This window comes from Rattus norvegicus, chromosome X (assembly GCF_021556685.1).
Source record: "Rattus norvegicus strain SHRSP/BbbUtx chromosome X, alternate assembly SHRSP_T2T, whole genome shotgun sequence".
NCBI lineage: Eukaryota > Metazoa > Chordata > Mammalia > Rodentia > Muridae > Rattus > Rattus norvegicus.
In genome coordinates this window covers 58074019-58101643 of record NC_141554.1, presented here as the reverse complement: position 1 = coordinate 58101643, position 27625 = coordinate 58074019, and the positions used below count along the sequence as shown (strand labels likewise).

General features: G+C 41.9%; 1 protein-coding gene and 1 long non-coding RNA gene across 15 annotated transcripts in view; one reads left to right on the top strand and one right to left on the bottom strand.

Annotated features, from left to right (window-relative positions):
- Nucleotides 1–12869, bottom strand: part of LOC147998232 (uncharacterized) — an 87844-nt gene extending 74975 nt beyond the window's left edge. For both annotated transcript variants that reach the window (XR_015646555.1, XR_015646554.1), the window contains exons 1-2: nt 12770–12869; nt 11074–11127 (exon numbers count right to left, since the gene is read on the bottom strand). This is a non-coding gene — a long non-coding RNA (uncharacterized LOC147998232). The remainder of the gene's footprint in view (nt 1–11073; nt 11128–12769) is intronic.
- Nucleotides 12870–13158: 289 nt separating this feature from the next.
- Nucleotides 13159–27625, top strand: part of Gk (glycerol kinase) — a 78634-nt gene continuing 64167 nt past the window's right edge. For 12 of the 13 annotated variants that reach the window (XM_087600838.1, XM_087600836.1, XM_087600831.1 and 9 more), the window contains exon 1: nt 13159–13382. In XM_087600838.1, the coding sequence (XP_087456964.1) occupies nt 13305–13382 (78 nt within the window). In that variant the 5' untranslated portion in view covers nt 13159–13304. The remainder of the gene's footprint in view (nt 13383–27625) is intronic. The other variant, NM_024381.2, reaches the window with a different exon arrangement.

Sequence of the window (27625 nt, the reverse complement as noted above, 5' to 3'; positions counted from 1 at the left end):
AAATGGCAACCAACAGATTGGGAAAAGATCTTTACCAACTTTTCATCACACAGAGGGCTAGTATCCAATATATACAAAGAACTCAAGAAGGTACCCTCCAGAGAACCAAATACCCCTATTAAAAAATGGAGTCCAGAGCTAAACAAAGAATTCTCAACTGAGGAATACCAAATGGCCAAGAAGCACCTAAAGAAATGTTCACCATCATTAGTCATCTGGGAACTGTAAGTCAAAACCACCCTGAGATTTCACCTCATACCAGTCAGAATGGCTAAGATCAAAAACTCAGACGATAGTAGATGCTGGTGAGGATGTGGAAAAAGAGGAACACTCCTCCATTGTTGGTGGGATTGCAAGCTGGTACCACCACTCTGGAAAGCAGTATGGCGGTTCCTCAGAAAATTGGATGTAGTACTACGGGAGGACCCAGCTCTCTCTCCTTGGTATACACCCAAATGATGCTCCAACATGTAATATGTAAGAACACATGTTCCACTATGTTCACAGAAGCCTTATTTATATATTAGTTATATATAATAGCCAGAAGCTGGAATGAACCCAGATGTCCTTCAACAGAGGAATGAATACAGAAAATATGGTACATCTACACAATGGAGTACTACTCAGCTATCAAAAACATTGACCTCATGAAATTCTTAGGCAAATAGATGGAACTAGAAAATATCATCTTGATTGAGGTAAGCCAGTCACAAAAGAACCCACACGTGCTATGCATTCACTTATAAGTGGATATTAGCCCCAAAGCTCAGATTGCCCAAGAAACAATTCACAGATGATATGAAGCTCAAGAGGAAAGAAGACCAAAGTGCAGGTGCTTCAGTCCTTCTTAGAAGTGGGAACAAAATACTCAAGAGAGGAATTATGGGGCAGAGACTGAAGGAAAGGCCATCCAGAGTCTACCCGACCTGGGGATCCATCCCATTTACATATGCCAAATCCAGACACTATTGCAAATGCCAGTAAGTGCTTACTGACAGGAGCCTGTTATAGCTATCTCCTGAGAGGCTCTGCCAGAGTCTGACTAATACAGTCAACCATTGAACTGAGAATGGGGTCCTCAGTGGAGGAATTAGAGAAAGGACTGAAGGAGCTGAAGGGGGTTGCCACCCCATAGTAATAATAACAATACTAATCAACCAGACTCCAGCACCCCCCATAGATCTCCCAGGGACTAAACCACTAACCAAAGAGTACACATGGAGGGACCCATGGCTCCAGCTTCATATGTAGTAGAGGATGTCCTTGTGGGACATCAATGGTAGGAGAAGCCGTTGGTCTTGGGAAGTCTCAATGTTGCAGTGTAGAGAAATGCCAGGGCAGGGAGGCGGGAGTTGATGGGTTGGTGGGGGAGCATCCTCATAGAAGCATGGGGACAGAGGATGGGATAGGGGGTTCTCGAAGGGGAAACCAGGAAAGGACATGACATTTATAATGTAAATAAGATACATAATAAAAATATCTCTGTTGGCATGCTGGATTATGAACTATTATTTTCTCTGTATCAAAGACCTGAGTGCTGTCTTGTGTTACTTCTACTTTGCTCTCTTCCATTTTTCCTCCTAAAGGCCTTCCCTGGGTTGCAGTCTTTGGAGGCCCCAGAAAGGTTCTTTACCATCGATCAGACTGGTGATCCTGCTACCTTTCCAGCCATGAGAGATAGCAACCCAATACCTCCAAGTCCATATGTCCTTTGTACAATTCACCTACTATGATGGAAGTCAAACATAAAATGCCAGATGAATGACTTTCTTACTGCCTTTCCTCCCTTTCATCCACAGGCTACTTCTGAGCAACCTTCTCTGCCTTGGAAATAGTTTTACCTATAGTATGGCCAGCCAACTTCTGCAGCCTCTTATCGATACTCTTGTTCCTGGAGTGCTACTTTCAAAGACTGTAATAGCTGCTGAAAACATTGAATGATTCTCAAATAATTTTCAGATATACATGGCATACTCTACCTATTAAACAAGTATGCTACTCCATACCTCTTAGAAGAAGCTATCACCCTGAGATTGCTACCATAGATACTCCATCTTCAGGTGGCCCTGCCTTAGTTATGTATGTCACTGTTCTTTAGACTGACCACGCCATTGTTGCTACCCACAAAAAAGCGAACCATTACATGCCATATGAGGGATGGTCATCCATGTCAAATTTTCCCCTGGGTATGCTTCACCTTTAGTTGCAACTGTCTGTCTCATTATCCATAACAGAAGCAATGTCATTGTTCTTGAAAACTCAGATCTCTGGTTTTGTCATACCCAGCAGACTATGCCAAGTGCTTTGAGAATTTTTTCTCCATGGAGACTTAACTGGCTCCTGTGGTGCTTTGATAGGACTAGCTCCCGTAAACTATTCCGTTTTTGAATGCTTGGGCATAGGAAGTAGTACTATTGGGAAGTGCGGCCTTGTGAGAGGAGGTATATATCTGTCAGAGGAAGTGTGTCACTGTGCAAGTCGGCTATGATGTCATATGTGCTCAAGCTACTCTCAGTGTGAAAAACAGTCTTATTCTGATGTCTTCAGATCTAGATCTAGAACTCTCAGCCCCATCTCTAGCACCACGTTGGCCTATATGCTGCCATGCTTTTTGCCATGATGATAATGGACTGATAACTCTAAGCCAGCATCATTCAAATGGTTTCCTTTGTAAGAACTGTCATGGTCATGGTGTCTCTTCCCAGAAATGAAAACCCTAAGACAGCTATCAAAGTATTATTCTACAAAGTTCACTCACTTTCACCACTGAGTTATTAGCCCTACTTCCAGAGTATGGGTGAGGAGTTATAGGCAGGAACTTAAGTGAACCTAAAGTAGCTCAGTGGAAGGTCAGCACTCAGCATGAACAATGGTTTTCCTGTGGTTAGACCTTCCCCAGCCAATATACTCTAGTACTTCCCCTAGACCCTGAGGCCATGTGCAACTATGACAAAATTGCATCCAAAAGGGAGAAGTAGCAGGAATATCAAATGAAGTTCCAGTGATCCACCACCATCCCCTCCTTCTATAGGAGAATATCAACATTTTGCAGGCCTGCTCCCGATAGACTCTTGCAAACATGTACAAATGAAATGAAGATGGTGGCTGTTTTGGCCAGGATAGTCCTGGACAATAATAATAGGTTTTACCATGACATTTTCATATATGAACAAAATTTATTTTGTTGATATTTAACTCCTACTACCCTTTCTTGTCCCCTTTTCATTACTATTGACCCCTTCCTTTTCCCAATTACGTACTTCACACACACACACACACACACACACACACACACACACACACACACTTCCATGTATTTGTGTGTGTGTGTGTGTGTGTGTGTGTGTGTCCCAATGAACTTCATTAGGGTTGTTTACAGGAGCATAGGGAGGAGTTTAGTGGAGCATATGTTTCTTACTAGTGAGTAAACCACTGAAGATAATGTCTTTTCATCCCTCATCAACCACATGAATCCCTCCTGTCAAAACAAGTTTCCAAACTAAAAATACCTCAATAAGTACCAGTTACTAATATTTCAAACATGTTTGGAAGATGAGAAATATTCTCTTTCTCTCTCCTCTCCTCCTCTCTCTCTCTCTCTCTCTGTCTCTCTCTCTCTCTCTCTCTGTCTCTCTGTCTCTGTCTCTCTTTCTCTCTCTTTCTCTCTCTCTCTCTCTAACAGGGCCTCATTATATTGTATTGGCAGGCCTGGGCCTCACTATACAGACTAATCTAGCTTGTCTAGAACTCACAGGGATACAATTCCTTTTCAGTGCTAGGATTAAGCTGTGTGACACTATGCCAGACTAGAAAAGGGGAAAATTTTGTATGCTCACATTAGTACTTTTTTAGATGATCTCTGACTTAGTTATAAAATATTAAGTATGAAATTGCATAGAGATGACTCTAAAATATACTTTATGGGCTATTTATTGCATAAAAGTGACTCTAAAACTACATGGAGTGTATTGCTTAAATAGCTCAGCATTTCAGACCAATTAATGCACTGTCATGAGGACTGGATTTAGATCCCAGCACCCACATAATCTAAACATTGTGATTGGTAACTTGGGCTGCCTTGGGTCTCTCATTTGATGGCAGCATAGATTATCTTTCTCACAATATAGTACATGAGTTCCTACAGAGAAGGGCTGACTTCTACAGAAGAGCTTTTCTGCATGTATTGTTTGCTGATATTCCATCACTTGTATAAGTCATATTGTCCAAGTACAAGTTCAATATGGGAGGATCAGCATAGTACATGATTGCTAGTACACATGAGTCATTAGAAGCCACCTATCTAGTAGCCTACTCTGAGTGTGTGTGTGTGTGTGTGTGTGTGTGAGTGTGTGTGTGTGTCTGTGTGTGTGTGTGTACCAGAGAAAGACTACATCCATTCATTCATCAGTGATAGAAGCTTCAGGCCAAGGTATATAATATATTGTTTAGGGCAAAATCCCTGGTACCAAGTGTGTCACTGTGGGGTTGGGTTTTAAGGTTTCAAAAGCCCATGCTAGGCTCAGTCTCTCTCTCTCTCTCTCTCTCTCTCTCTCTCTCTCTCTCTCTCTCTCTCTCTCTCTCTCTCTCTCTGTGTGTGTGTGTGTGTGTGTGTGTGTTTCTTTCAGTCTATGGATCAGGTTATAAAGTTCTCAGCTACTTCCCAGCATGACCATGTCTTTCTGCCTGCCATGATATTTCTCACTATGATGATAATGGACTAAGCCTCTAAAAGTATAGGCAAGCCCCCATTTAAATTCTTTCTTTGATAAGAGTTGCCTTTGTTATAGTGTCTCTTCACAGGAGTAGAACACTGATTAAGGTAGAAGTTGGTACTGGGAGTTGGACATTGCTGTGGCATGCCTGACCATGCTGATTTGGGGTAGCATATGGGAGACTTTGGACTAGAAAAGGGTTTTATGCTTTAAGTGGGAGGTTACTGGGCCACCCTAGCAAGAACATGCAAGAGAGTGGTGAGGGTGATTTGAACTGTGTGTTTGTGTGTGTGTGTGTGTGTGTGTGTGTGTGTGTGTGTGTGTGTGTGTAGGGACAGCTCAAGAAATTTCAGAAGGAAAGAATAGTATTAGAAAGTGGCTTGGGCACTACCCAAAGACTATACATGGACTGACCCTGGGCTCGAACTGCATAGGTAGCAATGAATAGCCTAGTAAGAGCACCAGTGGAAGGGGAAGCCCTTGGTCCTGCCAAGACTGAACCCCCAGTGAACTAGACTGTTGGGGGGAGGGCAGTAATGGGGGGAGGATGGGGAGGGGAACACACACACACACACACACACACAAAGAAAGTGGCTTGTGGACTAGACTGTTCTTGTGTTATTTTGGCACTAAAAACTTGCCAAAGGGTTTTGGCAGAGAAGATTTGAAAACAACCTAGTATTGACTGTGTCCATAGTTAGAGTAACTCTTATGAAAATCTACAGTGAAAAGGAGTACATGGGGCACAGAGAAACACAAATGGACAGTTGGAGAAGAAAAGGAGCACGAAGAAATGTAATGGAACCAAGGCCAGTTGTCAAATAGATAAAAAGTTTCAAAAAAAAGCCTGATGCTAAAAAGAATGAAGGGATTGGGGACTTTAGGGTAACACTCTACCCAGCTAAGCTTCTAACTTATGAAAAAGAATTAAAGGAAAGCTTTAACGTTGAAGAAAACCATCAACAACAGGTGGCTGATGTAAATGTATTTGAATGAGGGGGCCAAATTCCAGCCCCAGAAAGCAGAATGTGGTGGCTTCAACCACATGATTCTGGCTTTAGAGTCAATAATACAAGAAAGATGTTGTGGAGTCTCCCTCCACAGCTAAGGAAAGCTATTGAGGTCAGGCATATGTCAGAGGTGTTCTTGCATGGAGGCCCAGAGAAACCATTATGGGAAGTTGTGAAGGCGAAACCTGGATTGGGTTGGAGATGGTAAGATGTTGGAGACGCCAGGGATATGTGATACCTGCCAAGTACAGTTGAAGACTGGGTGTGGATTTAGCTCAAGAGAGAGATATGCTCTAGTCAACAAGGCTTAAAGGAGTTGGAGATCTGAGGGGTGACTTGACATAAGACATGGATATACAGAATTTGGAGTTTGTGCAGCTGGCTTTTATGCTTGCCAAATTTAGTGCAGTATTTCTCCACTATGCTCCATTTCCTCTCTTTTGGAATGGCAATGCATAATTTGTGTCATTGTATGTTGCAAATATGTGATCTGCTTTTTTATTTTTTATTTTACAGGAGTCTACAGTCAAGAGACAGCCATGAGTCTCGAAGAGATTTTGACCTTTGGATTTTACACAACATTTAGACTGTGATAGTCTATAGGGACTTCCGAAGTTAAACTGAGAAGCTGGTAATGGAACCCTGAATTTTAAGTATGCTAAGGAAGAGCTTAGCACCATTGAAACACATTCCCAGTTAAAGCAACCTGATTTTTTTTGAGACAGGGTTTCTCTGTGTAGCCTTGCTGATCTGGAACTCTTTCTGTAAACCAGACTGACCTTGAACTCTACCTGGCCTTGAGATCTGTCTGTCTCTGCCAGCTGAGAATTTAAAGGCATGTGCCACCACTGCTTGGCAGCCATCTGAATTTATAATAAATCCTCTAGGCTGTTCTGTTATAAGTTTGACAATCACTGCTTATCTTAGTTTGGGTCAGGATAAACTTGAAGCAATAAAACTGATGCTATACAGGATTTACTAAGAAACTTGCTTAGGAAATGTTAAGTTACACAAAGTAGAATTTAGATAAAGGAGAGCTGACCCCAATATGACTGGGAGAGGTAGTATACTAACCAGGACTGTTCGAAATTGTAGGAAAGACAATTTTGTACCAAAATTGATGTTTAAGGTTGCTGAGAAAGTGTGTAGACTCTTCACAAAGATTAACCTCTGATTAGGTTCTGTTCCCACAGCAAGTGGAGACAAGTCTGATTCACAAATTCATGGTTCTGATTTGGGGTTGCCAGCTGTGGTTCCACATCCTCTGCTTCCTCCCTCTCAAGGTGTCCAGAAGCTGCTGCACACTGAGCTGCAAGGATGATGCAGAGTTCAGAACAGGTGAGGTAATCACAGGATTCTGCTTTGGCTGAGAGTCCGTGCTGGGGTTGAGAGGGTAGGGGGAAAGGTTTTCTCTTAGGTTCTTAGTGTTACAGCTTTTTTAGGGAAAGGCTCTTTAATGAAACAACTCTCTGAGACAATGTGAGCTTGCGCATATACCTTTATTGGGGTGGGCTAGTATGCATACACTCTATTCCAGGGTGAAAGGAGAGCAAGTATGGACTTTGGAAAGTGGGAAGGAGTTCTCAGAGTAAATGAAGATCAATGGCTAGAGTTTAAAGTCCTATGAATGCTTCCTTTGCACGGAGAGGCATCCCAAGTACCTGATAGGCAGGTTCTTATGGGAGGGAGGGGAAAAGAGGAAGTTGAACATTTGGTTTGCCAAGGACTACTCAACCTTCCTCAGGTAGTGAGCAGAGGGGTTCAGGCTCCCCAGACAAGGTCAGAAAGGGGGAAATCCTGCTGTTAAAGGGAGTCCCCATTTTGCCGTGAATTCAGAGAGCCATCCGGACAATGGGAGACTGTGACCTTATTTAGCAGGGTCCAATACAAATTGGCCATTAGGCCCACTCTCATATCAAAGACCATGCCTCTAAGGGGCAGTTCAAGTATTCGAAAAGAACTAGTGCACTTAAAAATAATTGACGCAATATTTGTGCTGTGTAATTCTCCCATCTACACAAGTGGTCAGACTTGTGGTCTCCTATTTTTGTATAATTTGTTCAAAATGTAACAACCTGGGCTTAGAACCTGAAGATTTTGGGATGACAGCATATGTGGAATGTATTAGCTTAAGGTTCATATGAGCTGGTAAAATTTTGTTTGGGGCTCAGTCCCTTTTGTACATTAGCCAAAACTAGTTACACACTACTATTAACAAGCCTTTTCCTTTATTAATCTCAATGTGCAGGAATTATTAATTCTATCACAAGTTAGACTTTCTGTTGTAGTGATTAAACACCATGATCCAAAAGCAACTTGTGGGAAGAAAGGGTGTACATGACTTACACTTCCATATCACATTCTATCATCAAAGGGAGTCAGTGCTGAAACCTGGAGGCAGAAGCTTATGTAGAGGCCATGGACTAGTGTTACTAACTGACTTAGTCTTTACGGCTTGTTCAGTATACTTTCTTATAGCATGAGGAACATCAGCCCAGGAACACGGTAAATTGAACCCTTCCACATTAAGAAAATGCCCCTCAGACCAATCTCATGGAGACATTCTCTTAAATACAATTCCCTCTTCCCAGATATGCTGAGGTGTGTGTCAAGTTCACAAGAATGCTACTAGGGCACTGTTATAGTCTCACTATGTTATGATTACAACACTGTAAAGTAATGCACAATTAGTAGTCAGGTTCTTTTGTACTGGATACTAAACCAACTTTCCCCACCTCACATGGTAGGGAAGTGCTTTACTACTGAGTTAGATTCCTGTAAAAGTAACTGTTTTTCACCTGATATAATTATCATCTAGGAGGTTTATTGCTCCTATCTGCTAACCTAGGCCAAGTTCTGGATGCTTCTAGCTTCCATACAATCTAATCTAGACCTAGAATGTTTTCTGTCTCTGAGATCTGTTGCTGTCTAAGCTTATCCCTTCCTTGTTCTGAGCTCTGGTTGGCTGGTTCACCTCAGCTCTTTGGTTTAAACTCCTCTCCAAGCTGATTCAAACTGGCTTCTCTCAGCCTCTCCTGAATTGCTCCACTTGGCCCCCAACTAACTCTAGCAACCTGTTCTGATCCTTTGACTCTTTCTCATTTTCTGGCTTGGTCTGTCTTCACCTGTGTCTAGTTTGTTCTCTCTCTGCAGTCTGCCTCTCTATAACTCTCCCAGTTCAAACTGCCTCCTACCTCTCTGGGATACTCTACTCTCTATCTCAACTCTACTGTACTCCATGAACTCTGCAGTATTCCTCCTGTACTGCACTCTCTTCCTGTACTCTGTCTCTCCCTTAAGTAGCTTCCCTTTACTCTCTCTTCTCTTGAGAGTGGGGTATATCCTGTTCTGTCAAACCTTTCTCTAATTTGTCACTTTTTCTGCCACTCAAGTAGACATCACTTTCAAGCTTAGGTGCTTCCTTATACAAACTAACTACTAACCTTACGGTCATTGTTTGGGATTAAAGGTGAATACTAAGGATGTGTCTGTAGTCTAGCCAGAGGGATTAAAGGTATGTTCTAAGGCCACACCTTAATTAGAAACAGATTCAAATATCCTGTAACATATTCCCACCACTCTTTTTTACATTTTATTTTGAAACAAGGTTTCATTGAACTGCTCAGGCTGCCCTTGAACTCACTCTTTAGCCTAGACAGGTATTAATCTTATGACTGTTCTTCCTTTAGTCTTCCAAATAGTTGGAATGATAAGACTACAACATATGGCTAAACTCACATTTAGATTACTAACATGCATAAGAATAGACTCTCTAAATTGTAAAGAGGCTACAAATTGAATATGTTTAAATTCCTTATCTGTTTCTCCATCTGGTGGCACTTTACACAAACCCTTGACTGATCTGCTCAATTCACCCAAAGTCCATAAAGTGACATTTGCCTGTGCTTTTTGAAAATAAAAATTTCTAATACTGACTTTCCATCTTATGTTTTTATTATTCATATCAACCTATATACATTAGTAAAACACAGGAGGCATTAAGAAAACGTTAGCTTTCCAAATATACTGAAAATCAAGGACAGCATTTTTAAAAGGACAGGATCTCCTGCTGTAGCCAGGCTGACCTCAAACTCTTGGCAATCTTCCTGTCTCAGTCTCCTTGTAGCTGGGCTTATAAGTGTAAGCCACTACACCCAACTAAAACTTAATTATTAGTAGACAAACATAAGGAGATCAAGGAGTGTTACTAGAATATTCTGTAGGGAAAAATGTGTTTTCTGTTTATGCAAAGTCTGTATAAATAAATTAACGGCAGGAATAAAACAGAGAAGAAATAACTGAACCAACTGAAGATTCTCTAGCAGGGGTTAACACTGGCTTCCTGCTATACCAGTCAGAAAACATGACAGAAAGGGCTGGAGGTGGTGGCATACACCTGAAACCCCAACACTAGGATGTGGAGGTAGAAGATCTACTTATATCCTTTTGGCAAAATAGAGATGGAGGGGCTGGGGTGGGTTACCTCAGACCAGGTGAAAGAAAAAGTGAAGGGGGAGAGGGAGGAAGGGAAGGAAAATAATGCCAGTGTAAGTATCCTTCAGATGACTCAGACTCCTTAAACTATTTGCATGAAGCGCTTCCCTCCTAGCCTTCACACCTGGATTTCCTTGGTATAAGATGACTCGACAATGAAAGGGCATGGATTTTGCCTTTCCTGCCTAGCTGTACTGCTCAAACCGTGCTTCCAGAGACATTACATCAGTTAAGTCCCGGTAACTCATTCACGTCATGATAAGTGACATTTTCCCTATTTTGCAAGTGAGCAAAGGGAAGCCATGGGTTACTTGAGGTCATGAAGATTAAGTGTTGGATGACAGAGCCAAGACACTAGGATTTCTTCTGCTGCTTTGCCTTTACATATATATTAGTGGTCGGGGATTATCAAGGATGATACTAGCAGCTTTTCCTTTTACCTCATTTTTCTTATCCATTTCTCTTTCTAATTCCCTTCAGCTTCCATTCTTTTAGGCTGTTATGAAGGACACTAGATTTCATGTCAGAATGAAATTCTAGTCTTGGAGGTGACACTGGAGGCTGGGCTGGTCTCAAATGTATAGAACTCAGCTGTCCTAGTGTTACTTTCAACATTTTAACACTGTCTCATTTGACAATATCAAAACAGTCACAGTACCCAGAATTCAGCTTTACATTTATACAGAATTTTTGGACCCAAGCTGTGGCTTGAAGGGATGAGAAAGGGGGAAGAAAAGCAGAATAATCCATTTTTTTGCCTTCCTTTTAAGACAAGGTCTTATGTAGCCCATTCTGGTATCATTTCCCTATAGAGCTGAGGATTACCTTGAATTCCTGATCATTCTGTCTCTACTTACCCATGTGCTGGGATCTCAGGCATATCTGTCTGACCAGATGAAAGGGAGACAAATCTGTGAAAGTTTAGAGTAAATATTTAGGGTATGGAATTAAGATAGGGTGAGCTAGACTTTTCCATTTAGGAAACGTTTGTTGTTTTTTTGTTTTGTTTTTTAAGAGGACATTTGAGTGGTTTGGGAACATTAAAATAGTATTGTGACTTTTCACATTTGTTTTGGTGACAGCAGTAAAGTTGTGAGATATACACTATTCTAAGAACCACCTAAATTAAGGTTCTTTCGTGTGGTTGTACTTTCATTTCATCTGAAGTGACTGAATTCTGATCCCTACTGTGCTGCTAAACAAATAATTTGCTGTCCTGTTGGAATCTGAGCCACAACTATGCTAAAGTTCAGATGTGGTCAGGATTTTTTTTTAATGGTTCAACATAGTAAGGTTTTGTTCTTACTGACTTCTAGAACTAAGAGAATCCTTACCCATATAATGTATTCAATTAATGCCTATCAAAAATTTGATGGAGAAGTTAGCCTAGTGTCTTAATATTTGTCTATTCTGCCTGTCTGCTTCTTATTTTATTCCAGGAAATCAAAAAGTACTGACTTATCTGAAAGCTATCAGTTCTCAGCAAGTGTAGCATCTCTATAAGCAGTCCCCATCTGGAACACCAGGACAGGAAATTGTGCTTTAAGAGAAAGTGAGGCAAAACTATATAAACATATAAACAAATATGCATGAATGAGGTGGTATAGAGTAAACTAATAAAAATTGTAAGGTGCTCAAAATAGTGTGAGGTTTGGGAAATGGATGGAGAGACATTGGGAATAGTATCAAGTCTGAAGATGACAGGCAGCATGGTAGCTTACAAAATCAATATTTGCTTGTTTCCTTCCTTCCCTCCTCACCTCCCCTTTTTTTGGTTGTAAGGTAGCCAAGGATGGCCTTGAACATCTTTCTGATCCTCTTCCATAGTGGGTTATAGACTTGCACTAAATCACCTAGCTCAATTTAGTGATTTTTTTCCAATCAAGATATTAAAAACTGATATGCCATACAACGAAATACATAGAACGCATAGCATAGATAAAAGTGCTTTCAGAAAATATTTTAAAATATACACGAGTATACAGTATATAATTATACACAAAAAGTGCAAGTGCAACGAGCAGCCCACAAACTCCAGCTCCACGTTGTTTTGCAAACTATTTCTCACTCCAGGTCCAGTCCAAAGTTTGAAAGCCTTTAGAACACATGCCTCCAAAGGATCTAGGTAAGGTAAATTCAAGGTCAAGTGAGATTCCCAATTTGCTCCCAACCTAGTTCACAGTGCTTAAGAGAGCGGAAATGGTGCATAGGGGAGGGTATACTCAGTGAAGCCAAGCAAAAAAGGCCAGAGCACTTCAGGACTGGGAGGTGCTGAGTGTTTCCTTCATGGTTGGTCAAACTTGAGATACTGGAGATAATGGTTTGATACGTTTTTCTTAGGTTATAAGCCCAAATAACTTCCGCATTCCTTTTCCCAGGTCTACAAAAGTGAGGGGTTCGCTTGGCTCCTGCAGCTGGTCGCGCCCTGATATGATGCCGGTAAAAGAGCTTATTGTTACTAGCAGGGGCTCAGCACGGGGGGACGTGGGAAGCGCGGGGACGAAAGAACCGTGTCGTCCAATGGCGACTCAGGTCGCGCTCTGTACAGCCTACCAGAGAGGGAAGAGGCCGCTCGGCACTCCAGGTTGCTCCTGCGGGCTTAAGTCTCAGGGTTCTGTTCAAGCCTCAGGGCCGGGTGCGGGGAGTGTTCTGTGTGGCCCCGCCCTCCGTTAAGCCTTAGCTTGGCTAAAGGCAGATGCTCCTCCCGTCGCCAACCACGTGACCCACCGCGCGGACCACCGTCCCCGCCCGGCGCTGACCCCGCCCCCGTGACGTCTCACAACCCTCAGATTGGCCTGCTGCTGGGCCTCTTTCTGTAGTCGCTCATTGGCCGGCCCGGAAGACAGCGCCCCCCCCTTTGCCACGCCTCCCGAGGCCTCCGGGAATGTAGGGAGGGGCGGGGCCTGAGTCGGAGGGGCGGGGCGACGCGGCCCGGCGCGAGTAAAGGGGCTGCCTAGGAGCCCAGTGAGCCTTCAGCAGAAGCGCGCTGCTTGCCCTCCGCTCTCCCTGCTCCGCCCTCCGCAGCCCTCCACAGTCACCCCGGAGACCAGCCCTGTTAAGCTCTCGGCTCTGAAGCTGACTGATTTCCATGGCAGCCGCGAAGAAAGCAGTTCTGGGGCCATTGGTGGGAGCAGTGGACCAGGGTACCAGCTCGACACGTTTTTTGGTGAGTCCGGGGTGACATCTTCTCAGCCCCTGAACTGGGACACTAACTGGAGGACGGAAAGGCGGGGTGTTGCGTCCTCAGTCCGCGCCTCTTGTTCTCCTGGGCCCTAGCTGCTGGGGCAAGTAAGGGAGGCCAAAGAGGGGACCTACCATTCTGGGATTGCTCTGTCCTGGCCTGGGAAGATCTTAGCCTCCTAGGACCCCCACACCCCCGCAGTAGAGTTGAGCAGTCTCAGCCTTGGTGGTGGAGCCAGGTCATATATCAATAGGGAGATTCTTTACTCTTGGAGCATCCACACAGGGCAACCCCGGTGCAGTAGGGGACAGGTGGTCACATTGACACCGCTGTGGTCCTCCCTAGGAGCGTTTGGCCTGCTAGGCACAGGACGTCCTTGGATGGAGGGAAAGCTGTGTCACGGCTGTGGTAACCCAACATAGTGTCCTTTCAAGCGGTAGAACGAATAAAGTATTAGCATGCTGATGCATTGTCATCCTCTACCACAGAAATTGCAGAGGATAGGCTACTGAGGGGGTGGAGGAACATATTGGGAAACAGACACATTACAATGTTCTGTTATCTTTATTTCATTTCAAGAGCTTAATAATTTCAATTCTGATACTTTGACCATTCTCATCAGATATTGTCCACTCTGCTCAACTGTTTAATGTGACAGGGCCATTCTACTTAGTATGCATGACGAGAATTACCATAAAGAGGTGCTGTTTAAATATCTCTTTGCTGGTTCGTTTTGCAGTGAAGAAGTTTAGCACTTCTTTTCTTTTCCTTTTTTGTTTTGCTTTTGAGATGGGGGGGTCTGCCTGTTCACACCAGAGAAGCCTGGAACTCGTGATCCTCCTGCCTCAGCCAGGCAAATGCTGGAATAACAGGCATGAGCCACTGCTTGCTCACAGCTAGGAAACTTGCTCTTGAAGTGATCTAGCATTCAGTTCAGTGAGATAATTTCAAAGTAATTTATGTGAATAGAGAGCTGCTAAAAGCCCATGCTTCAGTGGACATTTGACTAACCTGGAGTTGATGTAAATATTTAGTGATTAATTACCCCCCTCTTTTATTTCTTTATCAAACACAACTTTTATTCAATTACTTATTTACTTTGTACCCTTAGGGGTTGATGCCCTTGCCTATAGCATGGTAGGCAGGCAGGCAGTCTGTCACTAAGCTACATCCCCAACTCTTCTGTATTATATGGTGAGTGTGAGCCCATATACCTGTGTGTATGAGCAGCACCTGTGTGTGTTTTCTTCCACTCGCACTTGGCTAAAAACTGCATGATACTGTGATCATGAGAAGTCATTTTTTTTTGTAATTGAGAAACTTTCAGTCCACTTTCAATTTAAATATGCCTTAAGGACAACCCTGGTTTGAGTTTCCTAATCATTGTTTCACATCTGCATTTTAAACTTTTTTGATAGCAAAAGGTAGGGTTCACTTTGTCTTACCTTCATATAAATGTTTATAAAGTAATCCTGAATCCTAAATAAGTCTGCTTGGCTGGATTTGATTAATATAAGCTGCAACAATAATATAGCTACAAAGTCATTATCTTTTTCTGAGCTTATTTAAACGTGGACTGTATAACTGGGGTTATTTTAATGTATTTATTTTATATGAGCGGCTATTTTGTCTACATGTTTATTTGTAAGTCATGTGTGCCTACTGCCTGAGGAGGCCAGAAGAGGGTGTCAGATCTCCTGGAATTTGAATTATAGACAATTGTGAACTACCCTGCGAATACTGGCAATCATATGAAGGTCTTTTGGAAGAGTACCCAGTGCTTTCAGCTGCTAAGCCATCTCTCCATGAGCTGATTATTTAAGATAGGATGTTGCTATATAGCTCAGGTTGTTAGTGACTCACTCTTAGCAGAGAGCGGTCTGAAACTTGTAGTAATTTTGTCTCAGTCCCGTAAGTACTACAATTATGAACATAAGCACAATCAGCCATATTTTGAATGTTGAAGCCATATTTGAGAATTTTCACACTAAGGGTGGGAGAGATGACTCAGTGGATGGATAAAGGTGCTTGCTGCCAATCTTAATGATCTGATCTTCGTCCTGGGGACCTACATGGTGGAATGAGAGAGACAACTCTCACAAACTTTCCTCTAACCTTCACATGTGTGCTATGGTATGCACACACACACCTCAAAAAGAAATAAATTTAATGCAAATAATTATAAAAATTCTCATGCTAATGGCTGTAGGGGCCAGACAGGTTGAAGGGGACAAGCACATTGGCATTAGTGTATCAGGCCAGATCTTCCATTTACTCCAATAAAAGATGGTGCTTTAGAGTCCCTGGCAAAACTTCCCTGCTCTTTTTGTCTCTTTCCAATTCATATGTGTTTAACAACTATTAACTCAAAGCATTGTGGAAAGCCAAGTAAAGTTTGACAGTAGTTTCCAAGTATGTATAGCCTTGCTCTATATGAACGTGAGTAAAATAGTTTATAACTTTAAATGTTTCCTTCTTAGCCAGGTTTATGAGCTTGCCTTCATTTGGGTTTTTCAGAGTGCTACCTTTGTAGTCCAAGCAGTCTTTTTTACCTACTCAGGTTTCTGGTCCTTCATATTTTGTTACCTAAAGGCATGTTTTTTATATTGATAGGGAAAACAATTTATCAAGTTCATAATGCTATATGGGGTTTTTAGTTTGTAACCTGAACAATATTAAGTTTCAAAAGCTGGGTATGGATGGTGGTATATATGTCTGGAATCCCCATACATGGTAGATAGGCAGAAGGATGAGAAGTTGATATCCACTAGGTCAGCCTGGGCTATGTGAAACTGATGTAAAACAACACTGCCTGGCAGTGGTGTCACATACTTTTAATCCCTGAAGCAGAAGCAGGCAGATCTCTGAGTCAAAGGCCAGCCTGGTCTATGGAGTGATTTCAGGACAGCCAGAGCTACAAAGAGAAAAACCCAAACAAACAAAAATTATGTTTCAAACTGGGAATGTTTGGTCACTTGTAGAGCACTACCTAAGATATGTAAGGCCCTAGGTAGATACTTCATACTAAAAACATATGTTCAATTTCAGAAGATTCCTCTCTGCTTGGAAAAAGATGTATAAAAATTAGAAGTCTGATGTGGTGGCTTATCCTCTTTATTTTGTTTTGCTTTAGATGTGTGTGTGTGTGTGTGTGTGTGTGTGTGTGTGTGTGTGCATTTCACATGTATGTGGGTCCCTTTGGGGGACAAGGAATCACTGTAGCTGCATGATGCAGGAGGGCAGAACTGAAGTTGGGTCTTCTGGAAGAACCCCTAAACTATCTCTCCAGTCTTGGTGGTACACATTTGTAATCTCAGTGCTTAGAAACCTAAGGTAGGAAGATTGCTGAGGGTTCCCTGGGCTATTCAGTTGTAAGCTTACTTGAGCTACACAATGGGACCATGTCTTAGAAAAGAAAACTAAATGCCAAATAATTGAAAATAAATGTTGACGGATTACATTGTGCATTCCTTAAGAAACAACTAAGAACTCCTAATTCAAAGGCCAAGTGGGTAAGTGGGAAAACTTGGGAATGGTTTAGCAAGGTAGCGTTTCCTTTGGTTGTAAGGCACTCCCTGGGGAGTAGAGATGGTGGATTTGCTGAGTCAGTGTTTCGATCACAAGGTGATTCCCAGGAGTTGTTCCTGTGTTACTGCTCCACGTTGTAATGATGACTCAAAGTTCATTGCTTACCTTCTCAGGAAAGGGTGCAGTGTGTAGGAAGTGTTATAGGAAGGAAGCTCCCAAAGGGAAAGATATTTACACAATCTAATTGGTCTTCCTTTAATTTTCGTATTTGAATTATTGGAGGCCAATAACCTCATTAAGCTTTCTTCTCTTTTCTATTAGTAAAAAATTTATTAGTAGTACAAAATATTTCTGTTCTTTCATCTAAGGTGACTGCTTTCTCTTACTCTATGTTGCCTATCTGTTTTTTATGATTTTATTCTACCTATAAATAATAGTTTAACTGCTCTTCTTAGTTTTCCCTTTACTCAGAGCTTTTCCCTCTTCCTGTAGAACTTTATTTTTATTTTTGTGGTGCTGAAGATCAAATGTGAGCTTCACACATACTTAAGTAAGTGCTCTTTGATTTTAGTAGTAGACCCTCTAATTTATTCCCTGTTTTCATTATATGTATGGGCATTTTGCTTGCATTCTTATATGTGTACCACATGTGTGCAATGCCCAAGGAAGCCAGAAGGGTCTGTCTGATCTCCGGAAACCTGAGTTACAGATGGTTGTAACCCACCATATGGGTACCAGGACTTGAACATGGGTCCCCCTAGAAGAACAAGTGTTCCGAACCACTGAAACACCTCCCTAGTCCTTTCCTTTTGATCACGTTTCTTTCTTTCAAATTTATTTCTTACATTTTATCTAGTTATTTACTGTATGTTAATATGTGTGCATGCACACACACACTCATTATGGCACTTGTGTGGAAGTCAGAGGACAACTTGTGAGAGCCACTTTTGTCATTTTAGTTAATTTTTTTTTTCCGAGACAAAGTTATAGCCCTGACCCGGAACTCTCTGTCTAAACCACACCACCTTCTCTGCCTCCTAATGCTGGGACTGAAGGTGTGAACCACCACCACCTGGCTTGAGAGTTGCTTCTTTCTTTCCACCTGGTAGGTCTGGTTGATTGAACTCAGATCATCCGGTTTGGTGGAACACACATTTCCCCACTGAGCCATTTCCTCCACCCCCATGTTTATTTCTCAACTTGTCTCAGAACTAAGTTTTGGGATCCGGTGCAACTGTTTTGTACTAGAGGAAAATCCCCAACTTGTCTGATAGGAAAGCGGACCTGTGTTGGCACATGGCTACACAGGTTGCAGAGTAGGGACTTCTTGGAAAGAGAATTAGTGTAACAGGTTTTAAGGAGAGGCAATTCCTGTACGAGAAAGAAGTTTCAGCTAAAGCAACTTCCTTCTTTACTTCGGTAACTTAATTTTTTCCCATTAAGTCAAATGTTTACAAAAAGTTTTGGAGAATGTTGTGACTTGCAATATGTCAAGGATATTCTCTACTGTCATTTGATGAGGTGTAGTGTTCAGGGACATGCCTTTACCTGGGTGATGAGATTGTGACTGAGGATTTGAGCATTGGGCCCAAGGTCACATGCCACCTAATAACTGGTGGAACAAGAATTCAAGTCCAAGTCTTTTATACTCTGAGGCAGATTATACTACTGCTTGGAGAATGATGAAGACAGGAGAAATTGAGGGAGGACCCAACAAGTCACGTGTCACCTTTGATTATAGGATTAGAGCCATACATGAATGACTGTCCACCAAGAAAAATATTCTTACTAATTGGTTTCACAAGATATGAATAAATACTGCTTTGAGTAAGTCCTACAGGTTATGATCATTTTGTGACTCAGGTTCAGTGGGTCCTGGGTAGGGCTCAGGTGTGTCATCGTGGATAATGGTTGTGTAATCGGTTTGTTCCAACTACCAGTGTTTATGAAGAATGACAAGAATTGTAGTCCCATGCTTACTTTGGCAAGAAACAGTGCCTTGGCCCCAGTTGTCTCATTATACTTAGAGATCTCAAAAGGCTTATAGGCAGGTTTCCCTCTTTCTTTCTTTCTTTCTTTCTTTCTTTCTTTCTTTCTTTCTTTCTTTCTTTCTTTCTTCCTTCCTTCCTTCCTTCCTTCCTTCCTTCCTTCCTTCCTTCCTTTTTTCTTTCTCCTTTCTTATTCAACACATATGGGTTGGGTTTTTTGGGGGGGGGTTGTTTGTTTTGAGACAGTCTTACCATTGGAACCCAGGCTTGCCTGGAACTCACAATGTAATCTAGGCTAGCCTCAAGCACGTGACTATCTTCCTGCCTCACCTTTTTAAGTGCTGAGGTTACAGGAATGAACCACCATGCCCAGCTTTTAGGAGCTTTCAATTTTGATCTTCCCTAAAGGCATGCAATAGTTACTTACTATATATGAGCAAGTTCATGAGTCAACATGAACATTGTGGGGCTGAGATATGTCGACTGAATGAAAAACTTGGGAAATGTAAAATTTGGCCAGTAGCTAGTAGATGTTAGCATGTCTTGAAATAAAATATTTTGTGGTACTAGGGACTAAGCACAGGCCTTGTAATGCAAGATAGGAGCTATATAACTACATGTCTTCCTTTACGAACTTGTTTCATATGAACTTATGCAAGGCTAGTCTTAAACTCAGTAAATTCAGTATATAGCCATGGATAACTCCTGATCCACCTGTCTCCACGTCCAACATGCTGGGCTTGCAGATGTGTACCACCACACCTAGCCTACAATTTCATTAAAATTTTTCTTAAATATAGTGTGTGTGTGTCTCTATGTGTGTACTTGAAAAAAACCTGTACTTCTTGGAGCTCATTCTGTCATTTAACCATGTAGGTCTTGAAAATTGAACTCAGGTTGTCAGGCTTGGCAGCAAGCACCTTTGCCCTTGAACCATCATACCAGAAAACTTTTGCCTTTAAAAATATTATTTTATTTTACATGTATGGATGTTTTGCCTGCATTGTGTTTGTGTGCTACATGGATACCTGATGAAGTCAGAGGCCAGAAGAGGGCATCAGATCTCCTGGAACTGGAGTTAGAGATAGTTGTTGCCATGTGGTTACTGGGACTTGAATCTGGTTCCTCTAGAAGAACAAGTGGGGCCATTTATCCAGTCCCTGTTTTTTTTTTTAATTTTTAAGATTTTTATTTACTTTTGTATGTTTGTATCTGTATATATGTGTCTGTGTGAGTCCTATAGAGGCCAGAAGAGGGTGTCAGATCACTTGGAACTGAAGTTATCCCATGTGAATACTAGGATTCCAACTCTGGTTCTCATGATTTGTCACCAAGTGCTCTTAGCTATTGAGGCATTTCTCTAGGCCCTGATTTCATTCAAAAATTCAAAATGTTTTAAAATTACATTTTATTTGGTAAAGCTGTATCTCTGTGTATGCATATGTGTGTTGTGTGAAGGTCAGAGGACAATTTGCCAGAGTTGACTCTTCAATCATGTTCATATCAGAAATTGAACTCAGATCCTCTGGCTTGGTAGCAAATGCCTCTACCTAATGACACTTCTCACTGGTCCCTGTAATTTCATTGTTAGGAAATGTTGTGATAATGCGTGTCTGTAATCTTATGATACCAAGGTATATATTAAGTCAGGGTTCTCTAGAGTCACAGAACTTATGGGTAGTCTCTATATAGTAAGGGAATTTGCTGATGACTTACAGTCTGTAGTCCAACTCCCCAACAATAGTCACAAGCATCTGTTAATGGAAGTCTAAGGATCTAGCAGTGGCTCAGTTCTGGAACCAAAACTTCTAGGCCAGCAGTACTTAGAGTTGTGGGGACAGGAAGCAGAAATTTTCCTAGAAGGTCACTAGGAGTGATAGTGAGTGGAACTATTCTCTTTTCCACCCCTTGATTCCTGGGTCCATGGATCCTGGCTATGGGGGAAACTCTACCATATATCAGATGCTGATTCAAAGCATATACTGCCTTCTGAAGAACTTTGCCCCAGCCCTCCATGCTGATACCACCTAATTGGCACTGTAACTGCATCTTCAAAAGGCTATTCCAACTTTCTATCAGACCAGATGCTTCAGAATGATGGGGAACATGGTAAGACCAGTGGATTCCATAATCATGGGCCCACATCTCACTTCTCTGGCTATGAGATAAGTTCTTTGGTCAGAAATGATGCTATGTGGAATACCATGATGATGTTGGCATTCTGTAAGTTCACGGATGGTGGTTTTGGCAGAAGCATTACGTGCAGGAAAGGCAGATCCATAACCAGAATAAGGATCTACTCCAGTAAGAACAAAACATTGTCCTTTCCACAGAGGAAGTGGTAAATGTAGTCAACCTGCCACTAGGTTGCTGACTGGTCACCCAAAGAAATGGTGCCATATCTGGGGGCTCTGCTGTTGGCAGATCTGGCATTCAGCAGCAGCTGTAGCCAGGTCAGCCTTGGTGAGTGGAAGTTCATGATGTTGAACCCAAGCATAACCTCCATCTTGGCCACCATGGCTACTTGTTCATGTGCCCATTGAGCAATGACAGGGATGGCTGGGGAAAGAGGATGACTGTCTATAGAACGGGTCATCATATCCACTTGATTATTGAACTCCTCCTCAGCTAAAGTCACTTTTTGGTAAGCATTTACATGGGTCACAAGTATTTTTACATCCTTTGCCCATTTAGAGAGATCTGTCCACGTACTTCTTACCCAGATGTCTTTCTCACCAGTTTTCCAATCATGATCTTTCCAAGTCCCTGACCATCCAGCCAATCCATTGGCTACAGCCCATGAGTCAGTGAATAATCGTACTTTTGGCTATTTCTTCTTCCAAACAAACTGTAGAACCATGTGTACTGCCTGATGTTCTGACCAGTGTGAAAAGTTTCCTCCACCTGTATCTTTCAGGGTTGTCCCAGAAAGAGGTTGTAATCTGCAGCTGTCCACTCCTGGGTAGTGCCTGCATAATGTGCAGAGTCGTCAGTAAACCAGGTCCTAGCCTTCTCTTCTTTAGTCAGCCAATCTTAGGGTACACCCTATGAGACTATAGGTACATGCTTGCAGCAAATGGCATTGTAACAGGAGCAGAAACCATAGGCATTTGAGCAACTTCTTCATGTAACTTGCTTGTGCCCTCAGGACCTGCCCGGGCCCAATCATATATACCACTTCCATTTGATAATAGACTGTTCCTGTGCACATCCTACTTTATGACTTGGAGGGTCTGATAACACCCAGCTCATGATGGGCAGTTCAGGTTGCATGGCAACCTGGTGTCCTATTGTCAAACATTCAATTTTCACTAAGACTCAATAGCAGGCCAAGAGCTGTTTTTCAAAGGGAGAATAGTTGTCTGCAGATGATGGTAGAGCTTTGCCCCCAAATCTCAAAGGTCTCTTCTGTGATTCACCTACAGGGGTCTGCCAGAGGCTCCAAATAGCATCTCTATCTGCCACCAACACCTCAAGTACCATTGGGTCAGCTGGATCACATGGTCCAAGTGGTAGAGCAGCCTGCACAGCTGCCTGGACCTGTTGTAGGGCCTTCTGTTCCAGACCCCACACAAAGCTAGCAGCTTTCCAAGTCATTTGGTAAATGGGCCTGAGTAACACACTCAGGTGAGGAATGCGCTGTCTTCAGAATCCAAATAGACCCACTAAAGGTTGTGCTTCTTTCTTGGTTGTGGGAGGGGCCAGGTACAATAACATATTTTCACCTTAGAAGGAGTGTCTCTGCATGCCCCACACCACTGGACTACTAAGAATTTGGATTTGTTTCCCCATCCTCTGATACACATATGTGTTACCAATGAGTCTGAAGTAGTTGCTACTTCCTGCTCAGTTGGTCCAATCAGCACAATGTCATCAATATTGTGCACCAATGTAATATTTTGTGGAAGAGACAGATGATCAAGATCCCTTTTACTAAGTTATGACACAGGGCAGGAGAGTTAATATATCCTTGAGGCCAAACTATAAAGTATACTGCTGGCCTTGCCAACTGAAAGCAAATTGCTTCTGGTGGTCCTTATGGACAGGTACCAAGAAGAAGGCAATAGCTGCCTACCAGGTACCCGGAGGTGTGTTAATTTGCTCAAGTAATGAAACTACATCTGGTACAGCAGCTGCAATTGGAGTTACTACCTGATTTAGTTTTCGATATTCAACTGTCATTCTCCATGATCCATCTGTTTTCTGCACTGGCCCAATAGGAGAGTTAAAGGGAGATGTGGTGGGAACCACCACCCCTGCATCCTTTAAGTCCTTGATGGTGGCAGTAGTTTCTGCAATTCCTTCAGGAATACAATACTGTTTTTGATTCACTATTTTCTTTGGCAGAGGCAATTCTAAAGGCTTCCATTTAGCCTTTCCAACCATAATAGTAGCCTTTACTCTACAGGTCAGGGAACCAATGTGAGAGAATTCTGTCAATTTCTAAGTATATCTATCCCAATTTTACATTCTGCAACTGGGAAAATGATCACAGGATGTGTTCAGGAACCTACTGTGTGAGTCAGACACCAGTTAAAGCTCCATTAATCACCTGTCCTTCATAAGCCCCTACTTTAACAGGAGGGCCACAATGTTTCTTGGGATCTCCTGGGATCAGTGTCATTCAGAACCAGTATCCAAACCCCAGAAAGTCTGATTATTTTCTTTCCCCCAGTATACAGTTACGGCTATAGGGCCCTCTAGGGAAGAACTGGAGAAAGGCTAACAGCAAAACTTTTAGGTGTCTTATCAAGATCCTTCCTCAGGGAAACCTGGCCATCCCTTCATTCAAGGGGTTTGGGTCTGCAAACTGGCTCAAGTCTGGAAACTGATTCACTGACCGAGATTGTCTTTTGCCATCATCCAATGTAGCCTTTCTTTCATTTGTTTGAGAATTTTTGCTTATAGAGATCAAACAGATATGCAGTAGACTTCCTATCTATTTCATGCCTGGAAGCACCATGACTGATTAGCCAGTTCCAAAGGTCTGAACTAGTCATACCATCATAAATTTCACCTCTCCTGTGCTGGCTATTTGGGCTGTGTCATTATAAGCATTTTGTCTACGCTGCTCATTATAATAACTACGGTCACTTTGTCTCTGGCTATTCAATGCTGCCACTTGGCCCTTGTTACCTTGGGGCCCAATTAAACCCATTGCATCTAATTCATCTAATTGAGAACAACAGCATCTCTAACCCTAAGGTCTAGTACAAGTAAAAGGGCAAGAACAAAACTCTTCAAATGTACTGCTGCCCATCTTACCAGTTTATATCTTACAGGATCTGTGAAGGGCATATCTTCTGGGCCTTCCCATTGTGGAGGAGTAGGTTTTACACAATAGGTTATCCACACAATAGTAGGTTATCCACTCTAGTACTGCAATTTCCCTGAGCCTTAAAATCCCTTCGTTAACACTAAGCCAAGGGATATCAGGCATCTCCGACTCCCTCACAGTAGGCCATCATTTGATAAATGGTTCCGTCAACCATGCAAACAAACCTCTGACACCTTTTTTATTTTAACTGTGCGAGCTTCCATATTGAACCTAGACTCTCCACCTAGAGTGCCCATGTCAACAAACTCAGCCTGATCTAGTTTCATGTTCCTTCCCCCATTATCCCACATCCTTAAAATCCATTCCCATACACATTCCCCAGACTTCTGCTTGAATGAGCAAACTCATTAAGCTCCTTAGTGTAGCACATTTCCTCATGGACTACACTTTCTACGTCCACTCTAGGGGCCTGCTTTGCCTTGAGTCTAGTTATAGGTCTAGAAGAAACTATTGGTGGGCCTTGAGGAACATTAGTATTGTCCAGCATTTTCTTCAGGGAAAGTCACTGCTGGTTCATCAGACTCTGAGGGATTAATTTCCTCATGTGAAAAAGGCATTATTTGAAGGGGTGGGACTGAGGGTACAACTTCCTCAAGTGGGGTAAATAAACCCTTGAGAATCTGAACATTCAAAATTCTCAGCTTCAACAGGGTCCTCCTATATATACATTCCCATCCCAAGTTATAGGATCCCATTCTTTGTCAATTAATGCCCTTTAACAGTGACACTCTCTGAGGCTGAGACTTGAATTTTCACTGTAACTCAGCCAACCTTATAATGAGGGCTTCAGTTTGATTTTTCTGCAACTCAAGCTCTGGCTGCTGGAGAGAAGATTTTCTTTAAGGGCACATTTAGAAATCTTTAGATTGATTATTTTCATCTGGAGCTGTTCAATTTTATCATATAGCTCATTCTTTTACCTTATCCATTTTTCCAGAGATATTAAGAACAACAAGCCAGCAAAGTCATTTTCCAAATTTTCTCCCAACTTATAGAAAGTATTGTACACTGGGTCACCTGATTCTTCGTCAGTTACAATTGATGGATTGAGATAATCCAAGGCATTAGCTTCTTTAAGTTTGAAATATAGTTTCCACCAATGGCCTTCAATATTCTCCAAATTCCCAGGAGAGAGAGTATCTGGAGAGGTTTCAGTAGTTAAAGGTGTTGATGAATTATTAAACCAATTCCAGATTCTTAAAAGATTCATCCTTATACTTCTGCTCCTCTAGAACCACTCCTGGTGCCAACTTGTGTATTAGTCAGGGTTCTCTAGAGTCAAAGAACTTATGGGTAGTCTCTATATATAGTAAGGGAATTTGTTGATGACTTAGTCTGTAATCCAACTCTCCAACAATGGTCAGAAGCAGCTGTGAATAGAAGTCCAAGGATGTAGCAGTTGCTCAATCCCACAAGGTAAGCAGGCAAAGAAGAGAATTTCTTTCTTCCAATGTCCATATGCAGGTCTCCAGCAGAAGGTGTGGCCCAGATTAACATGTAAACAAACATGCCTGGATCTGGGACTTGCTTTGTCCCAGATGACCTTGAACTCCGAGATCACCTTGCCTTAGTCTCTGGTGGTTCATAACCACTGTGCCTCAAGATCCAGATCACAGGTGAACCTTCCAATTCTGGATTGTAATTCATTCCAGATATAGTTAACTTGACAACCAGGAATAGCCATTACACAAGGCAAAAGGATTGCAAATTGGAGCCGAGCTTGGGCTATGCAGCAAGATCTTGTTTAAGTAAAAAAAAGGGGGGGGGGGGGACTGGAGAGATATCTCAGCGGTTAAGAGCATTAACTGTTCTTACAGACTTCCTGAGTTCATTTCCCAGCAACCACATGGTGGCTCACAACCATCTGTAATAGGATCTGATGCCCTCTTCTGCTGTGTCTGAAGGCAGTGACAGTACTCATGTACATAAAATAAATAGATCATTTTTAAAAATGATGCACTGAGAGATGGCTCAGCTGTTAAGAGCACTGACTGCTCTTCCAGAGTTCCAGAGTTCAATTCCCAGCAACTACGTGGTGGCTCACAACCATCTGTGATGATTGTAATGTAATGTAAATCTCTTCTGGGGTGTCTGAAGACAGCTAGCCACAGTGTACTTAAAATGTACTTAAAACTTAAGTACATAAAATGAATAAATAAATCTTTTAAAAAAGAAACAATATAATTTCCATGCTATCTTCTGTAGCATTAGACCATTAACCCTTTTCAGGTCAGTTTTGCAATGTAACGCATTTGTGGCTAGTGTTTTTATTTTTGGACATCCAAGTTTGTGTAAAATGGTTTTCTTTCTCCAATTTTGTTTTTGGTCTTTGACATAGGATCTAATGTGGTACAGGCTGGCCTCAAACTGGCCATGTAGCTGAGGATGACCTTGAGCTGCTAATGTTCCTGCCTCTAAACCCAAATAGTGGGATTATAGTCATGTGCCACCATACCCAGCCTACGTTCCTGAATAATGTCTTATCACATAGTAAATTTTAGTGTACCATAAAAGAGTAGGCTGTTGGAAGGTTTGTGTGGGTAGGAAAAGGAATATGCATGTTTATGGTGTGACTAAATTTGTAACAGGATGACAGAGGCAAACCCTACAGGATACTCAGGAAAGTGAGCATGTCCTCTTTCTATGACACTTTCACAAGTTAGGGAATGTATACATCATAATGTTTCAGCATATTATTGTAAAACTTTTAAAGTGACATTTTTAAAATATGTAAATTTAAAATTTAAATAACTGATTCTGCAGTCCATACTATCTCTGAAATTGAATAGTAATTTAGTTGTAGAGGTGAAATAGAGATCTGGTGACATGTTAACTTTTTTCTTTTTGATTTATGTGTTTGTCTGTTTTGAGGCAGAATTTCACTTAGCCCAAACCTTTGAATTTGCTATGTAACCAAGGCTGGCTTTGAACTCCAGATCTTCCTGCCTCTTACCTCCTAAGTGTTAGGATTCCACATTGCCCCGCTCAGATCTTGTGACATCTAATTCTGCTCCTATCCTTTCTGGGTAATGCAGTAATCAGAGTAAAAAGGTAGAATGAGGAGAGAGGAATAATTCTAGTACTGAAAACAGCAACTGGATATATACTATATCTACACCGTGCCAAAGTCCCTCCTCCTTTAATTTTTATTTTTATGTACATGAGAACTCATAGTTCAGGCTAACCATGAGTTGATGATAACCTCAAGTTCTGATTCTCCTGACTTTATTGCCTGCACGCAGAGTTTATAGGTATGTACTGCCTTTCCTGGTTTATTGTGTGGAGCACCTATCTCAGGGCTTTGTGCATTCTTAGCAAACATTCTATCACCAATACTGTATCTCCAGCCCATATATTAACCTGTATATTAACCT